General features: G+C 39.3%; 1 protein-coding gene across 3 annotated transcripts in view; it reads right to left on the reverse strand.

Moving 5' to 3' along the window:
- The window catches only part of Zfand3 (zinc finger AN1-type containing 3), a 313724-nt gene that overhangs the window by 20835 nt on the left and 265506 nt on the right, over positions 1 to 27383 (reverse strand). For 2 of the 3 annotated variants that reach the window (XM_074082281.1, XM_074082283.1), the window contains 2 exons: positions 3965 to 4033; positions 3646 to 3813 (listed from right to left, as the gene is read on the reverse strand). In XM_074082281.1, coding sequence (XP_073938382.1) covers positions 3646 to 3813; positions 3965 to 4033 — 237 coding nt within the window. The remainder of the gene's footprint in view (positions 1 to 3645; positions 3814 to 3964; positions 4034 to 27383) is intronic. The other variant, XM_074082282.1, reaches the window with a different exon arrangement.

Here is a 27383-nt window from a genome sequence, read left to right on the forward strand (position 1 = left end):
TCCAGAGGGCCAGCTACAGCATCATTCATTTCCTAAAGTGAATAAAAAACTGATTTTGAAAACAATAAGGTCAGATTACTCATGAGGTTAATAAAAGCACTACTACCCCAAAAGGGAACATATCTTCTTACAGTCTGTTAAGTCACCACCAACTGAAAATATGCAAAACTTAAAAGCTCTTAGACTAGTATTTAAAAATTAATTCCATGGTTCTAAAAGCAGTGTGCAGAGATTAAAAAGCCATGCTGTGAATCATGCACAATCTGCTTGGAGAAAACAGCATTCAGGTGGCTGTGACATGGCCCAGATTTGATGAGGATGGCCAGATTTCAGAAGAATATCTTCTAGGAGGCATTTCAAGAGACAAGACTCCTGCAAGGAGAATGAGCTGATCAATTTGCCTACTGAGTAGAAAATGAAACAAATAAATTCGTTTTATGCAATTATTTTCTATGTTGACAACTGAAAACTGTTGAAGATTCTCTAGGATGCAGGATATCATCCCAGCCTCACCACATGCCTTTTCTAATTGGCATCCTGAAAGATTTCACAGGAAAAGGGTATTATTTTGGTACTGTTGAGTTAAAGGTTATGTAGTCACAGTGAGGCAGAGGAGAATTCATCTTCAAAATTCACCTCCTTACTGAAAGCCCATGGAGTGTCTTGGCAATTAACAATTCCTATCACCTATAGCTGTTCCCTATGTGAGAAGGCTCAGAACTTGCCTTACAAATTGCTCTTTTGAAGATCAAAGGGAAGCTGAATGTGTCTGTGTGTGCTCTCGATGAGACTGTAATTTAATGGAATTTTTAGAGAAGGCTTTGCTGGCAGTGTTTGGATGACAGCCCCGGGGCGGAGGATTCAGGGGAGCTTGGCCACTCTTCCCTTTGGAGCGTCTTCCCTGCCTTTAATTGGCACCTCATTAGAAATTAATGAAAATGACATCCTCTGTTCTTCCTGCTCTAGGCATGGAATGCTACAAAAAGGCCCATCACAATTCATAACACATTCAATTTATATAGCAATGGCTCTTAAGCATTATTTATGAGATGTGAATTTCTTGTCAGCAGTTAATAACCTGTACAGAGTAGAAGGAGAATGGAAGAAAAGATTGTGAAGATATATTAAAAAAAATTTTCTGCAGTGAAAAAGTATTCTGTTTGAGTTTAAGCTACCTTCCTGAGTCTTCACTTTCAGTAGTAAATTACTGTGCTCCCACCCAGTTAAATGTCTCTCCAACACTCCATGATTCTCAGGAAATAACCACACAACTCACCCTTTCCTAGAGAGATCCAAGAAGACAGACAGGAGGAAGGAACACAAGAGTTATTTGTCAAAGACAATCCCAGAGGTGTATGTTTGCACTGCTGTCCCTTCATCTTTTTTTTAAAGGAAAGCTGTGTCAGGACACTGTCATTTAAAGTGTGACTGCTGTCTTAGTTTTCAGTGTGAACTCTCAGTGAGCGAAATAAACTCCCGTTCTCTAGGAGGCTCCATATGAAGGGGCTGCATAAAGCTCGGGCCTTCTTCTCTAGCTGAGAAGCCTGATCTCCCAGTGGATTCTTGGAACCACACATTAGATAGCTGAGAACAATGCCCATCTGTGGTAGACCCAACAGGCATTTGGAGACCCAGGGTCTCTAAGGATGGTGAAGAGTACAGCACAGTAACCATGGTAGTGGATAGTCAAGCTGGCTTCTGAGAGGGCACAGAGAGTCATCTAACAACTACTTAGCTGGTACTAAGACCTAAGGATATTAGATGGTTTGCATCAAAGCTGAAGAGTAAATTGGAAGACCTGGTTACACCAGCTCTGGATCACAGCACTAAATTGTGAATTTCCGCTGCTGGCCTAACAAGGAGAGGAAGCGTGAGCCACTGCCAGAGGCAAGACAGCACACTTGATGGACCAAATGCTTGATGTGCTATGTCAAATCCTGGCGAAACCTAGGATTCGGTTACTTTCAAGAAGAAAACAAGAACACAGGTAAAGAAAAATTCCACCATTCTGAGGAACAATTAAAGGCCTCTGTTATAAAGGCAACAAGCAAAAAGGCCAGGTAGTCTTCAGAACACTGCTAACAACTGAACAGCTGAAACCCTCCAATAGCTCAATGAACACATAAGCAAGGATGTGCAGATCTCAGAGAATTAGACAGATCCTTCAATATGGGACCAAAGATGGCTAGCCAAAAGACCCCAGAGCTTCCTTAGTTAGCCACAGTATCCCTACACTGTCTCATCAAGAATTTTAAACTATCTTAGGGCCGAGCTAAGAATAAAGCTCTGGCCTCATCTGGATATAACATACATGAACACAACAGAAGTCTAAAAACTCTGTTGACAGCCTCTGCTCCCACCACTTATCTTAATCCTCTTCTTTACACTTTTCCACAAGAAATTTACTAGCTTAACTAAATGCCCTAAAGAGTAAGTACTTCTCTGGACACCCCTCCCCGCAATCTGCTTCCTGTTCCTGCAGTTCAATACACACTTCTAACCTTGTGGCAGCAGAGACACCAGAATGTGGAACAGATACCTGGTCATACCAGGATCAGGCATTACAACTTAGTTTCCATGAGAAGTGAGTCCACCTTCCCTGTCTTCCCATTTCCAATTAAGGGACAGGAGCAGCAAAAGCTGTCTCTTTGGAAGACAGATACCTTCCAGGGAGTGCAAATTTATAACTGCAGAGTGCATTATTTAGTTTCTCTGCCAGCAATAGTACTTGTAGAATGCCCATGGCTGTCACAGAGGTGAAAGAGGCCTCCTAAAGCTAACTTCTTGGGATGAAAGACACAGAAGTTTCAGAGGTTAAAGCCAGGTTCTAAGTCTGCCTCATGACAGCTCTGCCGCACAGACCACTTTTATATCATGCTCTAAAATTAGGACAAAAATAAGGCCAGTAAAACTGTAAGTTGGTCTAAAATAATGCAGCTACACAATTTTACCCCTATGTGACATGATATATGTGGTCAGGAGGAGAGGAAGAACTAGCCTAAGTTTTGTTCCAGTGTGCACAGGTCTAAAGTTTTAAAAAAAGCCCTCCTGTGCAGTATTACTTGGGAGAATTAAGAAGGAAAGAATACTTTAAAGCTACCTTGAGGTGTTAACTAATTGGATGAAATGAGGTTTGAAAAAGAAAAATTTCTAATCAAACTTAATATAAAAGGAAGCTCATTTAAAATTAATTTAATATCTGAATTTTATGGAACATACTACAGAATTCTAGGTTTTTTGTTTTTTTGGCAGTACTGGGTTTGAATTTAGGGCCTCACACTTGTTAGGCAGGTGCTCTAACACTTAAGCCACTCCACCAGCCCTGGTTTGGTTAATTTCTAACATCAGGAATGGGGAGGATTCAATGTAGCAAGCAGTAGGCTTGAAAGCAGTAAGCAGTGACAGTGTAACTCAGTAGGTCTAAAAGCAATTGGGGATGCTCTGTCTTTTTTGTATGTGTAGAAAAAATGAAGGATGATTAGAAACAAGAACCCTGTGCTCCTGGGTGCTCCACCTCTAACTCCAGAGCTTGCAGAGAGGTTCACGGGAAAGTAATGAAAGATTTCAGCTTCTTGGGGACAATTTCCAAATCTATGCTGGAGTGTTAAGGACAGTTTCCATCAGGCCATGGGGGGAGACACTTACCACAGCGACATGATCCCAATTCCTGCTGCACCAGCTCCAGTTTGGTTTGGCACTGGAAGCACCGACGTCGACTCTTTTGTTTTGACCGGCTGGCTTCCTCAGGCCGTTCAGTCCTCTCCAGTAGTCGTGGCCGCTTCACTGGTGAAGCCTCATTCTCAGACTGTGAATCTGACCAAAACAACACATTTGGGGATCAGGTTGTTAGATCTCGGCCTGGCAAGCACACCTGATTATTTCCTGCCAACATTCTTCTGGCTAGGCTACTGTCCATGTAGGAAGGAACTGGACCCACATAAGCAAGAGAAGTAATTTTACTTACCTAGTTTGCACTGCAATAACTGTGACAAGCATGTACCTTTAGGGTTGACTTCTATAAGCAAGACCTGAGCTGGAGAGGACGGAGGAGATGGATCAGTAAAAGTTCTAAGTTGTTGTTTTTAAAAATAGCTAAGTTTCCATGAAGAGACCATTCTGGCTGGAAACGGAATCCTCTCTTTGTTGGTATTTCCCCTTCCCTGGACCCCAGATATTCACTACTTGTATAGACTATTTACCTCTTGGGTATTTGTCCTCGACTAGACTGTAATTCTTTAGAGAAGAGACTATCTAATGTTGTCTTGTTTGCTTATTTGATTTTGGGGGATAAGGTCTTGCTATGTAGCCCCATGGAAACTCACTGTGTAGCTCAGGCTAGTCTCAAACTCACAATCCTTCTGCCTCAGCCTCCTCAATGCTGTTCCATCACACCAAGATCCTAATGTATCTTATTACTATGCTTAGATAATTCCATACCCCACACCAGTGCTTTATGCATGACTAGCAATCTTTTCCAGCAAAATTTACTCATGTTTCCATTCCTAAACACACAAGAATTGGGCTCCAATTGAATAAGCCAAGCTTTATTCACAGTGAAGAACTATCTCTACTTGTTCACACAAGCTGTCCTAGCCTCCTCTTTGGGGTGGTAAGAGAGGCAGCACTTGACAGCACAAACCTAGGAGCTGTGCACGTGGAGAGAGATATAGTGTGTGATAATTTGTGCCTTACATAACCTCAAAACAGTAACTAAAATGCTGTAAAGTTCATGTTGCAGGCAGGTTGTAAATAACTCTTGCTTTCAAAAGGGGCAGCACCTGGGGGCTCTGTGATAGCTGCCAATGCATGCTGAGGATACATCTCTTGCCAAGGATGCAAAATGGTTTGTCTTAAGCTGCCTCTGAAAGGAACACTCCTAAATGGCCTTCAAGATAATCCAGACCCCACAATTTCTTACCTCTCCACCACCTGGCCATGGTTTAAGCCATAAACATCTCCTTCAGCCTAATACAAAAGGAGTCTCTTGAGTGGACTCCCTCCTCACTCCTTTGCCTTTACAGTCTATTTCCCACATAGGAGCCAAATAATTCCAAGTTAGAATCATAACACCTCTCTGCCCAAAACCTGCTAATAGCTCCCTTTCTCAGAGTAAAAGACCAAATATTCTGACCCCCACAGGACCCTACAGGATTTGCCCTCCTCACATCACTCTTCACAGCATTTCTTGCTGCTTTCTCCCTTTGCTCCATCTATAACTTTCTGTTCTCTCTGTGTGAACCAATATTCACCCAGATCTTCATGGATTTCATTTCCTTTAATTCTTTGCTCCAGGCAAATATTCCATGAAGTCTTCTTCCTAGATCACCCTATCTAGATCACTCCCCTCCTTTCTTGCCTTATATTCCTCAAAGCACTCATCTCTTATGATAGCTAAACTAGATCATCAACCTGATTGGATTGAGGAACACCTAGGAGATTAAGTAAAGTGCACCTCTGGGTGTGTCTGAAAGCATTCCCAGATATGATTAGACCATGATGGCTCTGACCTAATCAATAAGCTAATCCACTGATGGATTCAAAGTCTGAATAGACTATTGGGAGGCAGTCCCTGGTTGGAGGAAGTAAGTTACTGTGCGTACATCCACAGGGGCTATATCTTGCCGGCTCCCTTCCTGTCTGTTATGGCCACCTCTGCTTCCTGTTCACCATGATGTGAGTTTCTCTGTTCCACCACACCCTCCCCACCATGATGGACTAAAACATCTGAAACCATGAGCGAAAAAAATTCTTCCCTCTTTAAGTTGCTTTTGTCAGGTATTTGGTCACAGTAACAATAAAAATGACTAACACATCCCTTAACATCTCCTAGGAGAATGTAAACTCTGGGAGGGCAGGAAATTTCACCTACTTTGTCCACTGATGTGCCCTATGCCTACTACTCGATAAATTATTTAATGAATGAGTCTTTGTCTTAGAGTCCTGGTTTTCTACTTAAAGTGGCATGAAAGAGAAGCTGCAGCATGTTGATGTATTTTAGTGAAGGGTGTCTGTACACCTTTCCCCAGCCTCTCTCTATGTGAGGAGGATGGTGTACTTCACCCAAGACCATCCACTGGCTCCAACAGTGCTGGTGTGTGTGTGTGTGTGTGTGTGTGTGTCTATCTGTCTGTGTGTGATGTGTGTGTGCGCGCACGTGCGTGTCTGTGTGTGTCTGTGTCTGTGTGGTGGTAGGGAGACAGTTAACTCACAGCCCCAGCCCCCCTGCTTCGTGCACTGGCAGATAGAGGTCCTGTACAATTCTTAGCAATTGCAAACTTCATTTTTCATCTCATTTAATTCTTCCAGTTCCACATGGCATTTTCCCCCAGTACAAACCAACTAAATAAGACCTTTGATGAAAACAATTGAAAGCAAGTTCAGCCTATTTCCCAGCTTTGCTGAGCGAAGAAGCTGTCTGGACCCAGTTGGTGTGGCGACTGAGGCAGCCAGACGTGCCAGACCCAGTCCCCCTTCCTCTACAAGAGCAACAAGCCACAATCTAAATGTAAATCATTACAAAGCAGCTAGTCCAAAGGATCGTCTCATATTCGTCACACTGCTCTCCTGGGGGTCATTTTTCACAAACCAGCAATGTTATTATTTGTATCAATAAACCTACCCAACCATGTATGTTTGTTTTTTTACGTAACAAGAAAAAAATTCTAGAATAAAAGCCTTTAACTAATTAAAGAGAGTCTGTTCTGAGGTAGGGCCTAAATTTGAAACATCCTTATAAGAAATTATCCTCCAATCTGGAGTAAAAGTGGGGCTCTACAAAAGATGGAGGCAGGTGAAAACTTTTTATTAATATTGTTAAAATCTGGAGGGTCCTGGCATGATGCTAGCACACCTACAATGTAAAAGAAGCCCACTCAAGACTGTGAGCCTCTGTTATTCACACCTCAGAAATGAACGTGTGTTTGCAAATACAAAGTTCACATTCAGAGCTTTTTCCACAAGTCTGGCCCAAACTGTCAAGTGTGCTGCCTACGTTCAGAGCATCCACTTTCATTTATAAGCAAGCCTTCACTGCAAAGAGAAGACAATTGCAGGAGGGAATAAAGCTGGCGGTGGGCGAGGGAACCCTTCAGTGTGGCAGTGCTATTACAGGTATTTCCAAGTAAGCAAGGGAGTGATATTGTGCAAAGGTTTTTTTGTATGATTTGTATGATAGGGAAAAAATTCATATTCATATAATCATAATCACCACCAGTCATCACCACGCAACCTTCTTTGATGGGATCCCCAAAAGTTAAGAGGCTGGTCCAGTCTTGACCTCTTTTCCTGATTCTCTCTAATTAGACCTTATCTGACCAATGAATATTAGTAACAGCACCAAAGAATAAACCCACATGGTCCTGTGCTGAGATTTTCCTTATCTATTCTACATGAATATCAAGACTGCTGCATTACATGTTCTGGTAGGTGGTAGGCAAGGGATATTCCTGAAATAATCGATACTAAGGGAGGTTTCTATTGCTGCCAACAGCTTCTGACTGCACCTTACTGACCATCATCAAAGGTACAACAGAACCCTACTTGTTCCAGAGAGTCAATGCCCTTACCATCTGTACAAGTCTACGACCAAAGGCACCCATGTATACAAAGTCTAAGCTTCAAGAAGCAGTCCTACATGATTCTGTACAACACAGACAAAATGTCTCAGAGAATGCGTTCTTTCTTAGAATCAAGGAACTATTCCCAGACATTAAGAGATCCACAACTTTTAAGCTTTGGAATAAAGAAATCTCTGTGCTCTCAACTGGTCCCTAACACGAAAAGGGAGGGGAATTTGGCTCCCAAAACTGTTTACCACCCTCTGTGCTGCCATTCAGGAAGGTGGTTGTGTTAAGTGTAACTTCTTGGTGAAGCAAACCATTCTTTGGCTTTTTCTCACAAGTCAACTTAGTGTTTTAATTAGAAGTTAGTGAAACACTCTATAGGATCATCATCATGTCTGCGTGAAATTTACATCTCCTTTGCCAAATACTTAATGGAACCTTGTGCCAAGGCGTGAGTTGCCTAAATAAGAAAAACAGATGTCCAGAGCAAGGATTCTATTTATGTAATAATGAACTACATAATTCAACTATTGATTTATAAATTTAATGCCAATTAGAAAACGACAATCAGAAAAGATCCAAACATGAGAAACCATCTACTGTTCAAATTAGAATAAATTCAACTTTATCCAGTTTTTGCTTACAAATATCACTTCTGTTACCATGAAGCATTTTAATTTCCTGAACAATGACAGAATACACCTCATCAACCTACTTGCATACTCTGAACTTAGGTAGTAAGGGTTAAACGTGGAAAGAAAGGTGAACAGAAATGACTCTCACATGCAGCTGTAACTGTCAGAAGAAACAAGTCCTTGCAAGCATCATGCTCATTAGCAGCAGGAGGAGCTGTGGTGGCAAGCTAGAACTGTCCCCACCCCAGGAGTTAAGAGTGATTGCTAATTAAGGTCCTTCATGAAGAGCCAACGAAGCAGATTTTTTCCAGTATGCTTTCTCTTGAGAACATAATCTAGTCTGGGTATACCACGCAGAGCTGCTGCACTCCCATGCCAGATTCATAGATCTTGGTACTCAGCAGACCCCCTCCCTCTCTGCCAAGGTTTAACAGAATGACAAAGATATTAAATCTTCTAAGGAAAATCTTAAGTACTTTTACCTATGTCAGCTTTCTTGATCTAAAGGTAACCACTTGCTTAACTTGTGACAGAGAAGACAAGTACAATGACTTTACAAATATAATCTTCTGAAGAGAGAAATTCTCCTAATTGTACTTTCCTAGCCAACTGTAGAAAGTAGTGCTAAGACTTTCATTTTAACTGGAAAGCATCACTTGAAACAACAGGGATACTTCTTCTAAAATTCGGTTTTTGTCTCTGACAGAAATTCACATTTGTTCCTTACTGTCACTGTTCTTGTCTTTATTACTCATGTTCTCTCCTGAAAATTTCCAAATAAATTGTGTCAGTCCTGTCAGGGTTGAAGCCCAAGCTCTCTCAATCTCCTGTCAGTGTGCAACTGGCAGCCTGCACAAACTCCAGGCCGCTAACCATGACTGTGTCCTGCTGACATCTCAGGTGGGCTCTTAAGCCTCTGTACCAGTCAGCACTCAATGTGGAACAGGAGAGTGGGAGAAGAAAACTGGCAACAAAGAGAAGAAAGCCTTCTATTCCCTTCACCCATACCTTCCCTTACGTCTACGAAAGAAAGATGAATCTGTTTAATCTCAGGCTCTATGACAGCTTTTGAGGTACTCAATCAGTTTTTTAGAACCTATCACAGTCTCTTGACAGACTGACATTTATGATCCCAACATCCTGTGCAAACATCAGTAAGAGCAATAATTAATGAACCCTCACATATCACTGCTGTCTCTTCTTCCACCATTTAAAAGGAGCTTAGGCTGCTAAAACTTGTCCATGAAAAATACCACACTCTCACTGGAAGAAAATGGTAAAAAGAGACTTGAAAAAAAAGCCTGTTTTACAGGTTCTTTCTTTCTGTGTTTCTTCCTATGCTTAGCTCTTGGAGTATATGGAGGGATTAGATTCATCCTCTCTTGGCATTTTACTCTGTGTGCCACAAAAGACTTTGGGACAGAAAACTCCATTACTCACTTAAAAAAAAAATTGCAGTTGTTTGGCTGATTTTCCTAATAACCCTAGAATAATTTTGGAATAACAAGTCTGTTAGCCCATTTTATGAACAGAGGATGACTTAACAGGCTGATGATTAAAATTCTGTAGAGAATTGCATCATCGTCATTTGACACAGAGATGAATCTAGATTGAAATACATCTAGATGCTTCTTAGACCATAACGGAGAAGTCAGTTGTTCACAATAATTCCTACGCATCAGTTCCCCTCTTTTCCGCCAGTCCGCTGCCAAGTTATTTCCTCTGGCTTTTTCCTTTGCTATTAGAGGTACCTGAGGGTGTGCTCATCCTTCCTTAACATCTGAAAATAGACCTCTGACTCTTCTCCCTGCTGGGAATACAATATAGGAAAATGGGAGGAGAGGATCCAGCAGGGTTGCTATCTTGAGAATGCACTGAAGTCTGTTGTTCTCAATATGCTCAAAACACTTAGGCATCAGAAATTTTCTTGGGGATAGTTGCTATCAATCTAACTCGATTAGGCTCTCATGACAGCAATGTAGAAGTGCTTCTGTGGAGGATTTCCCCCACCTCCTCTACCCCCTTAATGCTGGGAATCAAATCCAGGATCTTGAGCATGCTAAAAAAAAAAAAAAAAAAGTGCTCTACCATTGGACTACACCTCTAGCCTGTAGAGGTCTCTTGACTGAGGGCAGCTTAAATTAGAACACGAGAACACAGAAGTCATAAGGCATGTCAACTATGCCCTTCCAGAGGCCAGTACCCCCCCCCCAAGAAGTATGTTCTAAGACTGGGATTAGTTCTCTAACTTCCTCACAGTCCATCTTTCCCTCCAGTCCTGGTATACAGAAACCAGGAAGCCATTCCTGGTGGTACACTTTGATACCAGAAATAAGTGACTGTGAATTCTATAAAGGCTCAAGTAGGGGAACCCAGTGTTCAGAGGACATCCTTTCCTTATTCTCAGCCTTAGAAGGACAGCATTCAGTCTTAAATCAACTTTTTTCAGGAAAAATTTTAAACGTAGAGAACATAATAAACACCAGTATACACTCCATTCATGTTCAAAAAATGTTACTGTTTTCCATTCTTTAAACTTTCTCCTTCATATTTATAACCCCATCTGAAAATAAATTGCAAATACCAAAATACTTTATCCCAGAACATATATATACACACATATCTAATAATAGGATCATTTCTTGACATGACCAAAATATCACAAGAAAATTAAGAATAAGGCTTCAAAGCCATCTAATATTCAACCCATACTCAAATTTTAACTGTTTTCAAAGGCACGTCCAATCAAGTTTCATTATCACATTTGGCTCTATGTCTAAATCTCCTAGTCTAGAATAGCATGTCTCTCAAATTGTTCATTCATTTATATAATATGGACTTTTTAAATAGTCTTGGTATTTTCCTGTGGGATGTACCACATCCTGTATTCATTCTACCAATCTATTCATAGTATCATTTAACTTTTAAGGAAGGAATTTTTAATTGTATACCTCATCTGTTGTATGTTCACAACTAGAACCCTATTACTTTACAGCAGGTGCCTGACAAACCCACATATTCCAACTACCAGCAGGTGAAGAAGAGGAGGTACTGTGTTATGAGCCCTAGTTTTCCTACAGCTTGGGGGAGTGGGGGGAAGGAGTGCTCTTCCTCCAACTGCTTCTGCTTTCTCAACACATACTAGACATGAGGATAGGGTTCATCTGTGCCTTAGCAAGGAGTGAACACTAGGAAATGAGGTAACTACTAGGTACTACTTTACTTCAGGATTTCTTTTAGTTTGATAGCATTCACTATGACTAAAGATGATCCAGAGGACCACACAAGTCACTCTTCTATCTCCTTTCCCATGGCCTTCTGGCCTTTTTCTGATTGCCCTTCCTATCTTGACTACTAACTCTACACTGTTGCTAATGGTTGTTATATGACATAGCTTCATTGCTAAACTATTCAAGTTTCTTGTTTTAAACCCAAGGAAAAATTTTACATAACAGGAAGAGCCTAAAAAGGTTTATTTGCAAAAATAATCATCTTATTTAGTATAATAATACTCCCAGTTTATTTGAGCTGTTAAATTTATATAATGGCCACTCTGTTCAGGGCCATGACAATAGTCAACATTTCATTATTTCTCAAGTGCCTACTGTGTGTGAAGCCCTGGGCTTCGAACTGGCAAATCAAACCTGAGTAAGGCAGTAATCTATCACCCTAAGAAGGCCACAATCCAGGAGGATGAGTATACACATACCTATAGCACAATAGTGAAATATTAATACATGAAGTGCTATGAACACACAAGTGGAAGTGCTAGATGGAGGGGGGTTGATTAAGAGAAAGAGGGAAAGGTCAGAAAAGGAGCCTCTTGAACTTAAGACCTAAATTATATATAGAAAGGCAGATGATCTTTAGTTTACATGTCATCTGCACATTATTTTTGGTTATCTGAAATAACCAAATGATGATATTCTTTTAGAGTATCATTTGTATGTAAATTGCTGCTCATTTACCTTAATCTCATCAGCTAAAATAGACCATTTCAGTTTGGGAAACAAAGGCACATGAAGAACATCAGTTAGACAATTTTTTAGGGACATAAAAGTGCTGTTTATCTTTCCCTAGCTGTTCCTCCCAACTCCACCCTCACCCCAAGTTCAAGGACATCTCACTAAAATGTCAATGATCAGCTAACAGTTTTCCGTAATGTTTCTTAGTCTAAATAATATTAGTCTGTCTACCCAGACAAGACTGTCCCCCAAGACTGGGGTTTGAACTCAGGGTCTCCAGCTTGCTAGGCAGCCCTACTCAGAAATATACACGTGGCTTTCACTGACAATTTTTCTCTATCAGAAATATTGCTAGCCCATTTTCTTCTTCTTGTTAATGTTCTATTTTGAGATAACAGTAGGTTTACATGTACTTTTAAGAAACAATACAGAAACATCTTATGTATCCTTCACACAGCTTCCCCCAATTATAACATCTCACAAAACTCTAGTACAGTATCATAACCAGGACTGATGTGGATAGCATTAAGATATGCACCACTTCTATCACCACTCAAATCCTTCGTATTGCCCATCCCCACACACACCTTTTTTAGACAGGGTCTCACTATGTAGACCAAGCTGTCCTTGAAATCATGATCCTTCTGCCTCAGCTTGATGAGTGTTGGAATTACAGGTATACAGTACCATACCTAACTCATCTGGCCCTTTTATAGCATGCCTGCTTGCCTGCTTCCCTCCTTCCCTGTTTAGTCCTTGGCAACACTAAGCTGTTTTCCATTTCCATAATTTTGCTATCTCAAGAATGTCATATATGTGGACATATACATGGATGCCCTACAATTCACCTTTTGTCTGACTTCTTTTTTAAAGATCATTCATCAAAGCAGGTGGTTATGACAAAAGAAATCCTGAAGGCAAGCTTCGGTAGTAATTGCAATAATGACTGCTAACACAAAGTACTTCCTCTGTATAATTTTCTAAATGTGTTTCCATCTACTACCTTTCAGTTTTATTAAGTCTGTGAGAGGTAGGTACTATTACTACTTGTATTTCATGAATGAGGAAATGGAGGCACAGGGTAAGACAACTACCCAAATGCTCAGCTAGTAAGTACAAGAGTTGGAATTTGAACTCAGGAAGCTTAGCATAGAGATTTTGCTCTTAATAATTATGTTATCCTGTCCCCAATGGTTGTTACACTTAAAGATTCTACTTTGGCTCTCCAATAAGAGTACCTTACCACAAAGATAAGTTTCTGCTACTTTCTATGTATACAAAGACCCAACTGTCTCTGGAGTAAAGGTAGGAGACAGATTCTAGGTCAAGAATGTAAATGAAAACAAGCTTCTCTCTCTGCTCACATACAATCCTCTTATCCAAATATGATCAACAATTTCTCTAGGATACAGCTCTGCTCAGTAACTCTGCTTGTCCTTTGCTCTTAGAATACGATTTATGACTTCTCATCCCATTTTTCTTCCCACTCCTGCTAACTCTCTGGATTTCTGTGAATGACAGTATTTAATTTATATAAAATCAGCTTTATTCTTTATGTTCTGTGTTGTTGCCCTAACTTTGTACCATCTGTCATATCATGGACTTAATCTTGGGTTTAGATACTCTCATATTTGAAAAAAATCCATCCACAAAAGTTTCCTACTATTTGTAGGTTGATTAAAAAAAAAAAAGTGCTCCCACAGCACAAAAAAGAGCCATGTATCTTCATTTGAAATTCTGTTTCTTTTAATAATAAGAAAAGTCAAAACATGTCTTTTCAGCTTTACATGGGCCCCCACAGACAGAAGTCAAAGCTTTCTCTTCTCAACCCCCATGAAAACCTCTGAAAGCTCATCTTTCAGATCTCTTTCCAAAAGGCACACATGAGGGTCAGCAGTCCAGAAACTCATAAACCACTTCTAGGTTCACCTGAAAAACTGTAGTGACCATCCATGTTTGTTAAACTCTACTTCTACTGCACTATTTACTGGAAGGACATCACCAGGAGCTAAATTACAAGAGGTAGCTAGTCAGCAAAACCCAGCATACCATCAATAAATACACTGTCATCCTTTAAGCCTGGTACTTGCCATAATACCACTTCCTTGTTTTAGCTTCTCCATTAACAAGACCTGTCCTACCTCCCCAACTAAACTATATCATCTTTACTTAGGCATTTTTCAGCTCTCAGTGGAACTTACAAATAATCCTCAATAGATAATCTTTCCCTTTTATCATCTGTTTGAATATTTTAGAGTTCAACAACATTATGATTCATTGCTTTTAAGCTTAATTTTTTGGGGTTTGAACTTGGGGCCTCTCAATTGCTAAGCAGGCACTCTACCACTTGAACCACACTCCCAGTCATTTGTTGATTTTTTAAGGGGGGGGCGCATACTGGGGATGATTTTTTAAATATTACAATTAAGTATCAGTTGAGTATAGCACAGAATAAGGGAGTACTATTAAGGTGAGACAAAACACAGAAAAAAGCACCGTTAAGACATCCAAGAGAAAGGAGCTACTTTTCAAAAAGCATGTGCCCAGATCCCCCAATTTCTGTTCTTTGACTACAAATCAGTCTATGACTATGAAAGTTCAAAGATTTATAGTAGTAAGAACTTTGGTGCTATCTTCTCCAGTACTACCAGAAAAAAATCAGCTATGACTTATTTTCATCTATTCAAGGAAAGAGAAAATTTGAGAGGTCCACTGTTTTCATCTAGTTTCTTGGTACACACATTTGGAAGCTAAACTTCCCACAAAAAAGGAGTAAATCTTTTTTACTTTTACCTTCTATGTGATTCTACGAATTCTAGAGACTGTCACATGACACTTTATAAATACAATTTTATATTATAAAATTCTGTTGAGCAGCTGGGAAGTACCTGTCACTAACACCACTTTCTCCTATTGAGGTGTATTTGAAGAGGGCTGGAGGGACTGGACAAAGCCTGATATCAAGACAAATCTTGATATTCAAAGTACCAATAACTTGGCCAGCCTGATATCAAGACAAATCTTGATATTCAAAGTACCAATAACTTGGCCAGAACTGACTCTAATCTGACCCTGAGGCCTTTGAAACACTGATAAAGTTGGGTAATGGATAAAGATGAACTGAAACCCTAATTACTACTAATTAGTAATTACTAGTGTAATTTTTCTGAATTATTGTTAAAAATATGCATATTCCCATGCATATTACCTAACCCTATGAGGTGCAGCTACCCCTTCTTTTGGGTGTTTTTTAATCTTCCAATTGTTTTGCCTACAGGCTTATAATGCAAGTTTCTAGGGTAGAGAAGGAGTCAGCTATGTTTAATACTCAGCTGGTACTCAATAATAAAACAGTAACAATAATAGTCAAGAAAGAGGACAAAGACCAAGACAGAGATGATCTCTGTAAGGAGACAAGTTCCTAAAGATGGCAATCTTGTCACGAAAAGTTGTCTTCCTGTGGAATGTGAGATGTTTGAACATTTGTATTTTTGCTATTTAAAAAAATTAGCTTGAATGCATAAATGAGTAGATGCTAACATAGACTAGCTGATTTGTTTTTAAACTAGTTTTGTTTCTAATTTAGCATCAGCTTAATTCAGTCCATCTTACTACCAATCACTTATTTCTTCTGCCCAAAACCCAGCCTACTGACTCACTGCTTGCAGGGAAAATCCTGAGCTAGCTAGCTAGCTAGATAGATGGATGTAAAAACAAAACAAAAACTTGCACCCCTCATTTTAATTCCTTTTGATGTGATGCTAAATGAACCTAAATTTCTTCTAGAGTCCCCAGAGATAGCCCTCTACCCTTTTCTCCCCATGAACGAGTGCAGTAGGCATTCCTTACTTAATGATGTACCAGTGTTAAGTAGGCACTACCAGTGTATAGAGGGTTCAGAGGGGCTGCAGAAAGCTGCCTGAAGAAAATGGTTTATTCGTTCATTTTAATTTTCTTAAAAAAAGAAAAAAACCCATTTGTACAATGAGCTGCTGGAAAATAAGAGGCAAGGAATTCTGTATAAAAATTATGAAAATCACCTTTTCTTTATATCTGAAACATGAAGAGGAGCAACTGCCTAACACTTTAACCTCAATTCAACTGTCTTTGATGAAAAATTATTTACCAAGATGTTTATACTATGAACAGCCATACTGAAAATCAAATATATATATTACATAAAATCCCCAATTTTATTCATAAAGACTAATTTCATGATTTTAGAAACTACATACTGAAGTTTTTGTACAAAAAAATACTGAGTTTGCAACTTACTCAAATGGTAAAGGAAATGTATATGACATACATACACACATGTTCACAAACAGAGAGATAAAGCCAGTGTGGTGCAGAGAATCCAGGTTGGGGAACTTAAAAATTTTACATAATTTACCAACTTCCCTGGTAAGCCTAAAATTATATTTAAAAAGAAAAACTCCACAATTATATTTCAGAATAGGTATACTAGCTATACTTGGGAGATGACTGGCTAGAGTGCTTGCTGAATTCCTTCCCAGAAATGCTGACTTTGCTTAGGTCTGATGGGAAAATGCATGACAAATGGCTATAGCAGGTGATCAGCAATAAGGTCCAAGTTCATACTTCTCCAGGTTTGTAGCGCGACACTTACCTGTAAGTATACTACAGTGATTAAGTCACAGACTTTTACGTGTCACTCAGTCAGTCTGTATTCCTCCAACCCCAATAAGGATGCAGTTTTAATTCTGTCAATTACTACAATGGCTTTTCCAGGAATGAGATGACCAAGATCTTAACATGTGATTAATCTTCTGGAAGTGGATTTATCAACAGGTTGCCAAGGAAAAAGTAGAGCTAAATCTTGTCAGTTACAGGAACTATCAGTTAGTGCCAAGCTGGAAACAATGCTACTACAGCTATTATCTCCCATTCAAAACAGCACCACACAGATTCACTCTCCCCATCCAACTTTCTTTTAAAAGCCATCTTGTATAATTGGACATACAATTCAAGCTATACTGTAATGACATTACCTTTGGAGATGGGTTCAACTTTTTCAAGGAAAAAAAGCAGCAGCACCCCGTACATTTTTTTCAAATAAGTATGTACCTTAGCCAACATTTGAGGTAAGAACTGTAAAGATTATGTGCTATAGTCTCTATTCCTTGCTAAAGTAACAGAAGAATAATTTGAGTTACGTGCCCTATTTTCTTGCTTATACATGTATACATTCTCACTAAGTTTTGAAAGGGCAGATCAATGTGGGAAATACATGCCATTAATTCCTCCACCCATTAAGCTAATAGAAAAGTAGTTTATTTAAAATTCTGAGTTGTTATTTGGGAATGGTTTTCTGAAATTCTGTGGGTGGATACTGGTAATAAAACAGAATTCAGAATGGCAGGGAGCTTAAGGCTAAATAAGCTTTAATAGCAGAATATGTGCTTGCACCAAAAATAATTATACATACATTAGTGGGAGGCTGGTTAACTGAGCCCACAGAGGCACTTGGCTATTCAGATAACTAATCACAATATGAAGTCCCTCATGACAAAAATGCCTCCAAAATTAAATCATATGGGGGTGTGTGTGCATGTGTTACTGAGGATTGAACTCAGGACCTGGTGCTTGCTAGGCAAGTGCTCTACCACCATCTGAGTTTTAATCATAAACAAGTGAATTTATTAAATAAAGTATCTTCTCATGTTGTTGGTTTAGAATGTAACACCAATCTTTTTTTTTTTTTCCTCAGCAAGATTTTAACCATAATAAAACTGGTAATACTTTGTGGCCCCTAAATTATGATGGGCCCCAGAAAGAAAAGTATACAATGATGAGTTAAAACAAACAAAAAACAGCTTAGATTAGGACCAGGAAATACAGTAAAACTTAAAAAACAAGCCTTAGAGAAAAAAGGTAAACAAAGCACAAAGCATTAACAAAAAAGTTTGAGGACCAGGAATGGTGGCTTACATCTATAATCCCATCTACTCCAGAGATAGGAGGATCAAAGTTTAAGGCTGATCTAGCAAAAAATTAGCAAGACTCCCTCTCAATCAAAAAGCTGGGTGTGGTGGAGCACCTGTTATCTTAATTACGTGGGAGGCATAGGTAGGAGGATCCCAGGCTAGCACTGGGCAAAAATAAAGTGAGACCTTACCAAAAAAATAACTAACACAAAGAATGGCTGAGGGATGGCTCAAATGGTAGAGCATTTGCCTACCAAACACAAGGGTTTGACCTCATCTCTCAGTACTGCTAAAAACAAAAACCCCGGAAATTTAATTTTCATAGATCTAATACCCAATTTTCTTAAGAAAGGACAAAGAGCTTTCCGAGTTTCCTGTCATTCCTAGCCCTAACCTGTTCTAACACAGGACTTCTTTTTTCCATGTCTACACTCTCCAAAAAGAACTGGCCTTGGGTCCTTATGACCAACCAGCTTCCGATTCCATCTCTTTTCCCAACACAGTGTTGGTGTGAATTCCTTCTCACTTTCCTTTAAACACCCCCTGCAGGTAACCTTCAGTCTACATCCTCATTATCTACTGAGCAAGCAACCAGGTGTTGCTGGTTAGGTGTTAGGTGCTTTAAATATGTTATCTTGTTTAACTACATAGTTGAATCTATTACTATTCATTCTATTTTACAGAGAAGAAAATTCAGGCTTACTGAGAAGTCCAGTAACTCTTTCTAGTTGTATGGTTGGTAAACAGGGGCACCAGAATCTAAACTACAATCCACAGAGTCTGCCCCAGAGCCCACATTCTCACCACTACTCTTACTTCCTTCTTCTCAGGGATAAGACCTTTAACGTGGGCACATTCTCATCTCTTAGATTTTCTCAGAACCACGTCATTCTAATGAGGCTCTTGTTTCCTTTTTTTTGATGAATGATTAAATCAGAAATCATAGTCCTGACTTTGTCCCAGATAACTGTGTTCAAGAAAGCAGACTAAATGCATTTTCCTGATTCTTCCCCAGACCCACCTTTCAACAGAAGCACAAAAACAACATGAAAAGTGAACCCAATTTAATAAGAATTATTGTGTGTGTTTAACATAATCAATCAACAAGCCAGTATTGGTGCATTAGAGTGAACTGGAAATAAAACCCAGCAGCGGCATGCCACTGCATACAAGGTAAATCATGCCACTGTATACTGGGCTCAAACACAGCAGGAATGGAAAAAAACGGAGTGAACAACAGAGTAGAAAGCAGGGGGATCCACTGAGAGTACATTTGTGGAACAACTGTACTAGTCTGCACCTCCCATTCCGAGCAGCCAATCCAATTTCCCTGGTAAAAATCTAGACAGCTCTTCTCTAAAGGAACTGAATAGGGATAGAGGACATTCTTGAATGGGGATAGAGGGCAATTGATGGGGTGAACTCAACCAAAGTACATTATATGCGTGTATAGAAATAACACAATGAACTCACTCTGTACAGTTAATAAGGTCTAAAAAAAACACTAAATAGGGTGTCTAGAAAAAACTGACACTAAATAGGGTGTCTGTGACCACTCGTATTCAAATTCTCCTTCTGAATATGAAAGTCTAACAGCAGGTTCTCAACTTGCTTACAACTAATACTGCTAGGTAACACCTCTACCTTACATGGTCCCACACAGAGCCTCCAATAAAAGTCACACTCAAAAAAGGACATGGTAAAAAACACCCCTATCCTCTTCATTCACTCAGACTTTCTTTCTTAGAAGTCGACCGGAGACCAGGCAAATGGGGAGAACTGGAGCATGAAGAAGATCAAGCTGTTACCAACAAATAGTGTCTCTGGAAAATCTTGATCCTTGTGTTCTGATGTGGAAGATACCAAGCAGAACACATGGATAGGGTGAAATAGAAAAGGTTTATTAAGGGAAAGGGAGCCACTGGTTATGCCAGGTGAGGGAAGAGAAGAAAAAAGGACCAGGGTCTTTTGGTAGGTCGTTTTTGTATCACCTTGAACTTGGAGGTGGGGAATAGAGTAAGTCATCACCTGGCTCCTCTGACCTGTGGGCTAGGGGCAGGAGTTCTTAAGTCAAGAGGGAGAGTAGATCCAGACTCTCCCTAACCTAACCTGCCTCAAATTCCCCAAGAGACTATATTCCAACAAATTCTTTTTTGGGGTTACTGAAGGGGACAACACACTCTCTCCTAGCCCCTGGTAATGGAGGTGACAGGAGGGGGCCATAATCTCCAGGGAACACACACACAAAAAAAAGTACCACCTCTAGTGACCAAGGTTCTATGCCTGGATGGACTGCCTTTTTCCTATCTGCAGCCATCTCTGTCTTCATCCTCTGACACATTCCCTTGCCCAGATACCCGCCATGCCTGTTTGCCCTGGGTGCCCCATCCCAATTACCATACCTCTCCTTGTCCCCATGGGCTACAGTGGTGTGGAAGTGCCCACTCTGAGGTCACATCCTCCTGTCCCAGGGACACATGCCCCTTTACTGATGGAATTAATGGGAACAGATTCAGCCAAATTCTAAAGGTAGTCTCTAAGAATCCCTTCTTTGGGGAAAGCTAACAAGGGCTGGCTATAGGACTCTAGTGATATAGGTGTTCGAATCCCACCTTAGTTTGCCTCAATTATTTGGTCTTTTCACTAGGATGACTAACTCATCATATGGACACCTGTCTCCCAGCAAGAGATGCCTTTTATTCCTATAACAAATTGCTATTTTGAGCCTGTATGTTGCATATAACATGTCTTTGTGTTCACTTGAGAGACCCCTTGGAGAGACCAGGTGGTCACAGGAAATGCTGCCACCATGATGGAGCCACCATGTGTTCAATACCATCTTGCCACTCCCCAGGGATAGGATGCCATCTTGCAAGCCTCTAGAAAAATTATAAATTATTGTTAAAATTCTCTAAATTAATACAATTTTTACACAAGTTGTTTTTAACTACCCTAATCTGTTTAGGATTAGACAAAAAATAAGAGTATTTGTGTTGGTGATCTACTAAAAACTACTTAGGAGTCTAGCTGACTAATCTACTAAAGATAATGACAAACATTGATTTAAGAGTACACTCTAATGTGATTGCTTTGTGTATCACTGTGTGCCTTCTGTGTATGCCTTAGTCTGTCTTCTACCAATGTACTTGCGGCCCCTAAATTTTGAGCTCGTTATGCATGCTTATATTCTTTGGCACGCCTAGATCTTAACATCTGTGTGTAGATGTCTTTAGGATGGTTCCTAAGCAACATTTATAAAGTTATGTGTACAACTGTCTCAAAAGTTATCTAAAGTTTCTTCTTAACCAGGCTTAACTATTCTCAGCATTAGGGTTAAAGAAAATATATGGACAATAATCTCAATTTCTTTCATTCTATCATGAGTGTAATTTACATTTAACTCTTTTACAATTAGGTTTATTGATCTATGTGCTCTTGTAGATTGCTATTATTAAAAAGATGGTTTAATTTAATTTTCTTCCTAAATCTTTTAAGGTATAGTTACTAAGAGTTTTAATAAAAACAGTGTTATCTAAATTTGGGTTTTTACAAAGGTTGTTTCAAGATACAAATTAAGGTCTTAAAGCTTATTGGTTTACATATGTGTGATTGGGTAGGCTATAGTTTATATAAAGTTTGCCTAAAGGTTTTCTAAGGTCAAAATTTAAGGTACTAATATGTATTTAAGAATGGGTTTCTATTTTATCAAAACCAAACAAAAGTTCATCTTCCAGATGCGATAATAAAACCTTAAGTTTTAAGAGACTACTGAAAGGTAATTAATTCTAAAATACTAAATTAAGGGCATCATTAACTCTCAATGACTGAGCCTGTTATTTTTGAGCTCTAGGGGCTACGTGCAGGTCAAAAACAATCCTGCTATGTATTCCAAGTCATTCTGTTAGTTAACATCAGCGGTCTAGGATGCAATTTCTAACAAGATCCAAAACATGGCTCTCAGTCATTGGATTTTCTAACTTTATGCTTACTCCCTATCCTTGTTTATACATCTAATCATTTGAGACATTAATCTTATTGGATTATTAAAAATATATATACTTCCCGCCACTCTTCTCAAGTTTATAAGCTGACTACAATCCTATGGCCTGATGTAAAAACTGACCATGAGTGAGGAGTTTGTATCAGCCAAACTTACCTTGGTATGATCTGGATCTGATAGTTAGTTCTGTACTGGTTATTAGCATTCAACAGATCGTCTTCCTACATATTGTTATCTTTTCATTTTAGATGCTCCTTGCCCAGCGTAGTTGGGTTAATATTCAGGATCAGCATCCGATCTAGGAACCCTCATGTAGGGTAGAAGAGACTGACCCTTAGGAGAACAGTTAACTCAGAAAACAGGGTACCCTGCCCGTTCGTTTGCTCCAGAGACGTCTGATAGAAACAGGTCAGGGGGAGCTTTGCTATCTCTGAAGTTCTCGTTTTGCCAAAGGGCAACTTTCCTCCTTTCCTTTTCCTCTCTCTCACTCTCCACCACCCTGCATAAGGAATTCCATTCAGAAGTCCTTGTGCAGGGGTGGGGGTGGGGGGAGAATGGATCCCCCCCTGCAACCAGCCAGCACTTGGCTCTATCTTCAAGTACTGGGAGTGCTTTGAATCTGCTAACCAAAAAGAGGTGACTAGTTCTCTTCAAATCCCATTTAAAATTATTTACTACTCTTTACATCCTTTCTAAATTAGTCCCTTGCTAGACACAAAAACCCTAAGGTTATCTTTCTGATAACACTGAGAAAACTAAGTTTAAACTAAATAAAAATTCTTTTAAATGTTTCTAATACTGCTAGTGCCTTACACGTTAAAGGTTATAAATCATTTGTAGAGTTAAAAGTGTATACATGTAAACAGCCTTAGTTCTTTTATCTAAGGCACATTCTATCTAATAAGGTCTTTGACATTTCTGCTCTTTATGACCAATGCTAAAAGTTCTGCCATCCAGACCTGACATCCTGGTCATCGGATAAACACTGGTTTATCTGACATTGGCAACATAAACACTGTTCATAGAAATGATGTAAAATTAAACGTTACAACAGGGGCTATTTAAAATTACTAATATTACTCTCTCCTAACCATTAAAAAATTTAGAGTTTTTAATTTTCAGTTCTGTATTGTCAGTGTAATACTAACAACCACTAACTTGTTACTTTACCTAACCAAAATTCAAGGTTTGAACTGTAATTAACCATGGTTTTGTCATTACAGTTCTGATCCTTCAAGAGCATTTATAGGCTAGTCTAAGAAAAATGACTCTGAGAAGTGCGTATCTATCAACCAGGACAGACATTCTTAAGTACTGGGGTCATTTTGTATTTTCCTTGTAAAAACTTTGTAACTGTTACCTGCTGATACTTTACAGCAGTTTAAAGGTGTCAATACATCCCCTGTGTGATAATTAGATTTAATTAAGCCCAGCCTAAGCGCCATTTTGTTGCTTAATTTGGCCAAAAAGGTCACATTGGCACTGATTTCTGATCTGTTTGATGAGTTACTCACCTTCCTCTGTGGAACAAAATCTTCAGAGACTACTGTTCAGAGAAATAGTTTAAGAGGACAAAACCCATGAACAGTTGGCATCCCCCAACTTTAGAGGAACAAGTGGCATTCAGCCACCTGAGACAGTTGAAAAGGACTGCACAAATGAGGGGACTTCTCCAGATCCAGATGGAGTCAATTATGCCAGACCTCTAAAACGTAACCAAAGCTGAGTGATTTTTAAAAGGAGCTCTTTATACATGTGTTCTAGTATTTAAGCCTTCTAGGCCTCTGGCAAAAGGCAAACTCATGTCTTTGGCCAAGGCCTTCTTTTTAAGCAAAGGCAATATAACTTTCAATGGTATCTAACTTCTGCTTAGGGATACTACGAGTCTTCTTTCTATACTGAACTGATTCACTGGTGTTTATTCTCTAATTGGACTGGCACCTACCCCAGTACGCATGGCCCCTAATGTAGATAGGTATCACCCCAATCAGCCCTTAACTGCCCACTATAATAAAAATCCAAAATAGAGGTCCATATGAGAGTTAAAACTAGCCACAGATATAAGCACTTATAGGCAAAGTAACCATAGACTCTCTGCCACTTTTCAAAATAAAAAGTTAGATTTTTTTATCCTTCCTGCTACACCTGGCAGGGTCCTTTCTGATGCTTCCATCATTGCTAATGTTCAGGTCATATCTTCTATACCAGATTTCTCTCTTCCAGAATGAAAACCATTAGGACCCAAACCATGACATGGCAGGGCTGTCAACTTCCAGAGGGAGGCAAGTTGCCCATGAGCAATCTTGATCAGGCTGGACAAAGATTCAGACAACATATGTCACTAACCAAGTCCCCAGGGACAGCAATAGGAAAGGGACAATATTCCTGATAGGCAGGGTCTACAGCCCCTCATCAGCTCGAAGCAGATGCTGAAGACGGATCACCCCCCTTCAGCAACCCCCCCAAAAATTTTTTTATAATACTGTCTCTCAGGGGGAGTTTGAGGCAGGTTAGGTTAGGGAGAGTCTGTAACTACTACCCCTCTTGACTCAAGAACTCCTGCCCCTAGCCCACAGATCAGAGAAGCCAGGTGATGACGTATTCTCGCCCTACCTCCAAGTTCAAGGTGATATAAAAATGACCTACCAAAAGACCCTGGCCCATTTTTCTTCTCTTCCCTCACCGGGCATAACCGGTCACTCCTTTTCCCTTAATAAACCTTTTCTATCTCACCCCATCCATGTGTTCTGCTTGGTATCTTCCACACCAGAACACAAGGACCAAGATCTTCTGGAAACAACATTTGCCGATAACAAAGCTAAATAAAAAACCTGGCCTCAAAGTAATCAGAGATAACTCAGCAAAGAGAAGAGCACATTAATAAAACTCCTCACTAATTAATGAGCTCAGAAGATATTACTATTTAATTCTATTCATTAATAAGAATAGGATACTATGGGGAAAAAAAAAACCTTCAGAAAACAAAAGTAGGCTCACTGAAAGTGTGATTATTGACATAAAATCAAAAGAAGGGTTGGAGGACAAAGTCAAGCGAATTACCCAAATGGTAAAGGAGGAAATGGAGACTTAAGAGAAAGGAATTAACAGAAAAAATATTGATGCAGCCATTCCAAGATCTAAATTGTGAGTTGCAGAAAGGAGAAAGCTGGGTTGGGGGAAGGGGGCCTAGACTTTTAAGGAGCCTAGCAAGTAGTTAATATCTTGAATGGGTCAAAACCATGTCTAAAAGACACTTCAATATAAATTTTAGACCACCAAAAATAAACACATGATCCTAAGTGTTCTAAAGAAAAACCCAAATATTACTTTTTAAAGTAGAAATTAGTGACATCTGACTTCTTGGTAGTAACATGAAATACTAGGCAATGATTTCCATCTAAGACTTTTTTTTTTTTTTTAAATGGTGGTACTGCTGAGGTTTGTACTCAGGGCCTCATACTTACTAGTCAGGTGCTCTACAACTTGAACCATGCTGCCAACCCTTTTTGCTTTAGGTATTTTTCGAACAGGATCTTGCTTTCTGGTCAGTCTGGACCAGAATCCTCCTATTTACACTCCCCGCATAGCTGAGATTACAGGCCTTCACCATGATACCCAGCATTTATTGATGGTAATGAGGTCTGGCTATTTGGCTGGGCTGGCCTGAAACCAAACCACAACCTCCTGATTGCTGCCTTCTGAGTAGCTAGGATTATAGGTGTGGGTCACCCAATGCTTGTAGCTTATCTAAAAATTCTTATGTCAACTTTTCATCAAGGAGGAGACAGGAAAGACATTTTCAGATATACACACTTGCTTCTCTTAGGCAATAAAACTTGGAGATGTATTTGAAAAAATGAGAGAACAAAGGGGACAACAGTGAAAGGAGTTCTCATGGTAACATAGTAAGTTTAAAGAAAATCCCATCCAGACTGGAACAGAAAGACAGTGGCTCCAGAAAGGAGATTTCAGGTAAAAACTATAAACAGAATTAGGAAGAAAGTTAGTGACAAACCAAACACTGCAAGAAAAAGGAAAGGCAACACAAGTGCTGAGAAAATAAACTGTATTAGAGAGTCTGATCCCAAATATAATACAAACTAAAATGTGGTATGGTTTTTGAGCAACAAATCTGTTATTATGTAGAAACATTTACGGAAATTATGACATGAGACCCACAGAAAAATAAATATATTCCTAGCATGTAACTTGGCAACCTGGCATGGGACATTTATAGAGTCATAATAATGTAAATGCCACTTATTGGTTTTGTGTTTTTAGAAACAAACTATGAATGTGATATGGAAGACTTGCTTTGGTTGCAGGCCTGAACATACATAGTTAACAACTGTAACAACATATAAGGAGTGTAAGTACAGCTGACAGGAAGTATGATAGGCTGTCTCTAACTGGAAGTACTAATATTCTCATTAAGAAATGATACTGAAAGTTGATAAATGAAAAGAATAAAAACCAATAAATAATACAATACCATACAGTGGGATGAGGAACAGTGTGAGCTAAATCTTCATATTTTATATCAGTTGACACCTCAAAAAATAGGGCTTGAAGCACTGTCTTCCTCCATAGTTATAAGTTAACCTACAATATCAAAGTACTAAAACAGAAACCATCTATAAAGTAAGGCTGCTGGGTTTTAAGGAGTAAGATTATCTGTAGACTGTTGCTTGTTCTTCTAAGATGTTTTGGGTCTATGTGCTACCAGGTCTTACCTTCATAAACATGAAAGCTCATGATTAAAAAAATACAAAAATGAATGCCACATTTTCTTCTGGGCTCTTTTCTCTTTCCTTTTGAGCTAAACTGGTGCCAGAGAAAGTATCTCTTTGGCTCACTGTAAATTTAAATCACTTAATCACAGGCTGAATTAGCTACTTGGAATTATTTTCCCTCTCAGTACACAGATCTTTCTGAATGACCTCAGTTCTCTTTTTGCTACTTTCAGCTGAGGGTATTACCTACGTCTCTAGAATGAACTCCCTGATTCATCTCATCTCAACAAACCATCTATATATTAGAAGAGAAAATCTGCTTATCTGTATCTGTATCTCCTTCCTTATACTCTTGGAAGGAAATGATGCTTCTGACTAATTTTGTCTGCATACCTCTTCCATTTCTCCTCTAATATTTTCTATTTATCTTCCTGGATCCTTTTACATTTTAACTAGCACCACATCAAAAAATATCAGACCTTCTCTCGCCCTCCAACCATCACTATTTATTGGTTTTTAATGGTGCAATTAGCTCCATAA

This window comes from Castor canadensis, chromosome 8 (genome assembly GCF_047511655.1).
Source record: "Castor canadensis chromosome 8, mCasCan1.hap1v2, whole genome shotgun sequence".
NCBI lineage: Eukaryota > Metazoa > Chordata > Mammalia > Rodentia > Castoridae > Castor > Castor canadensis.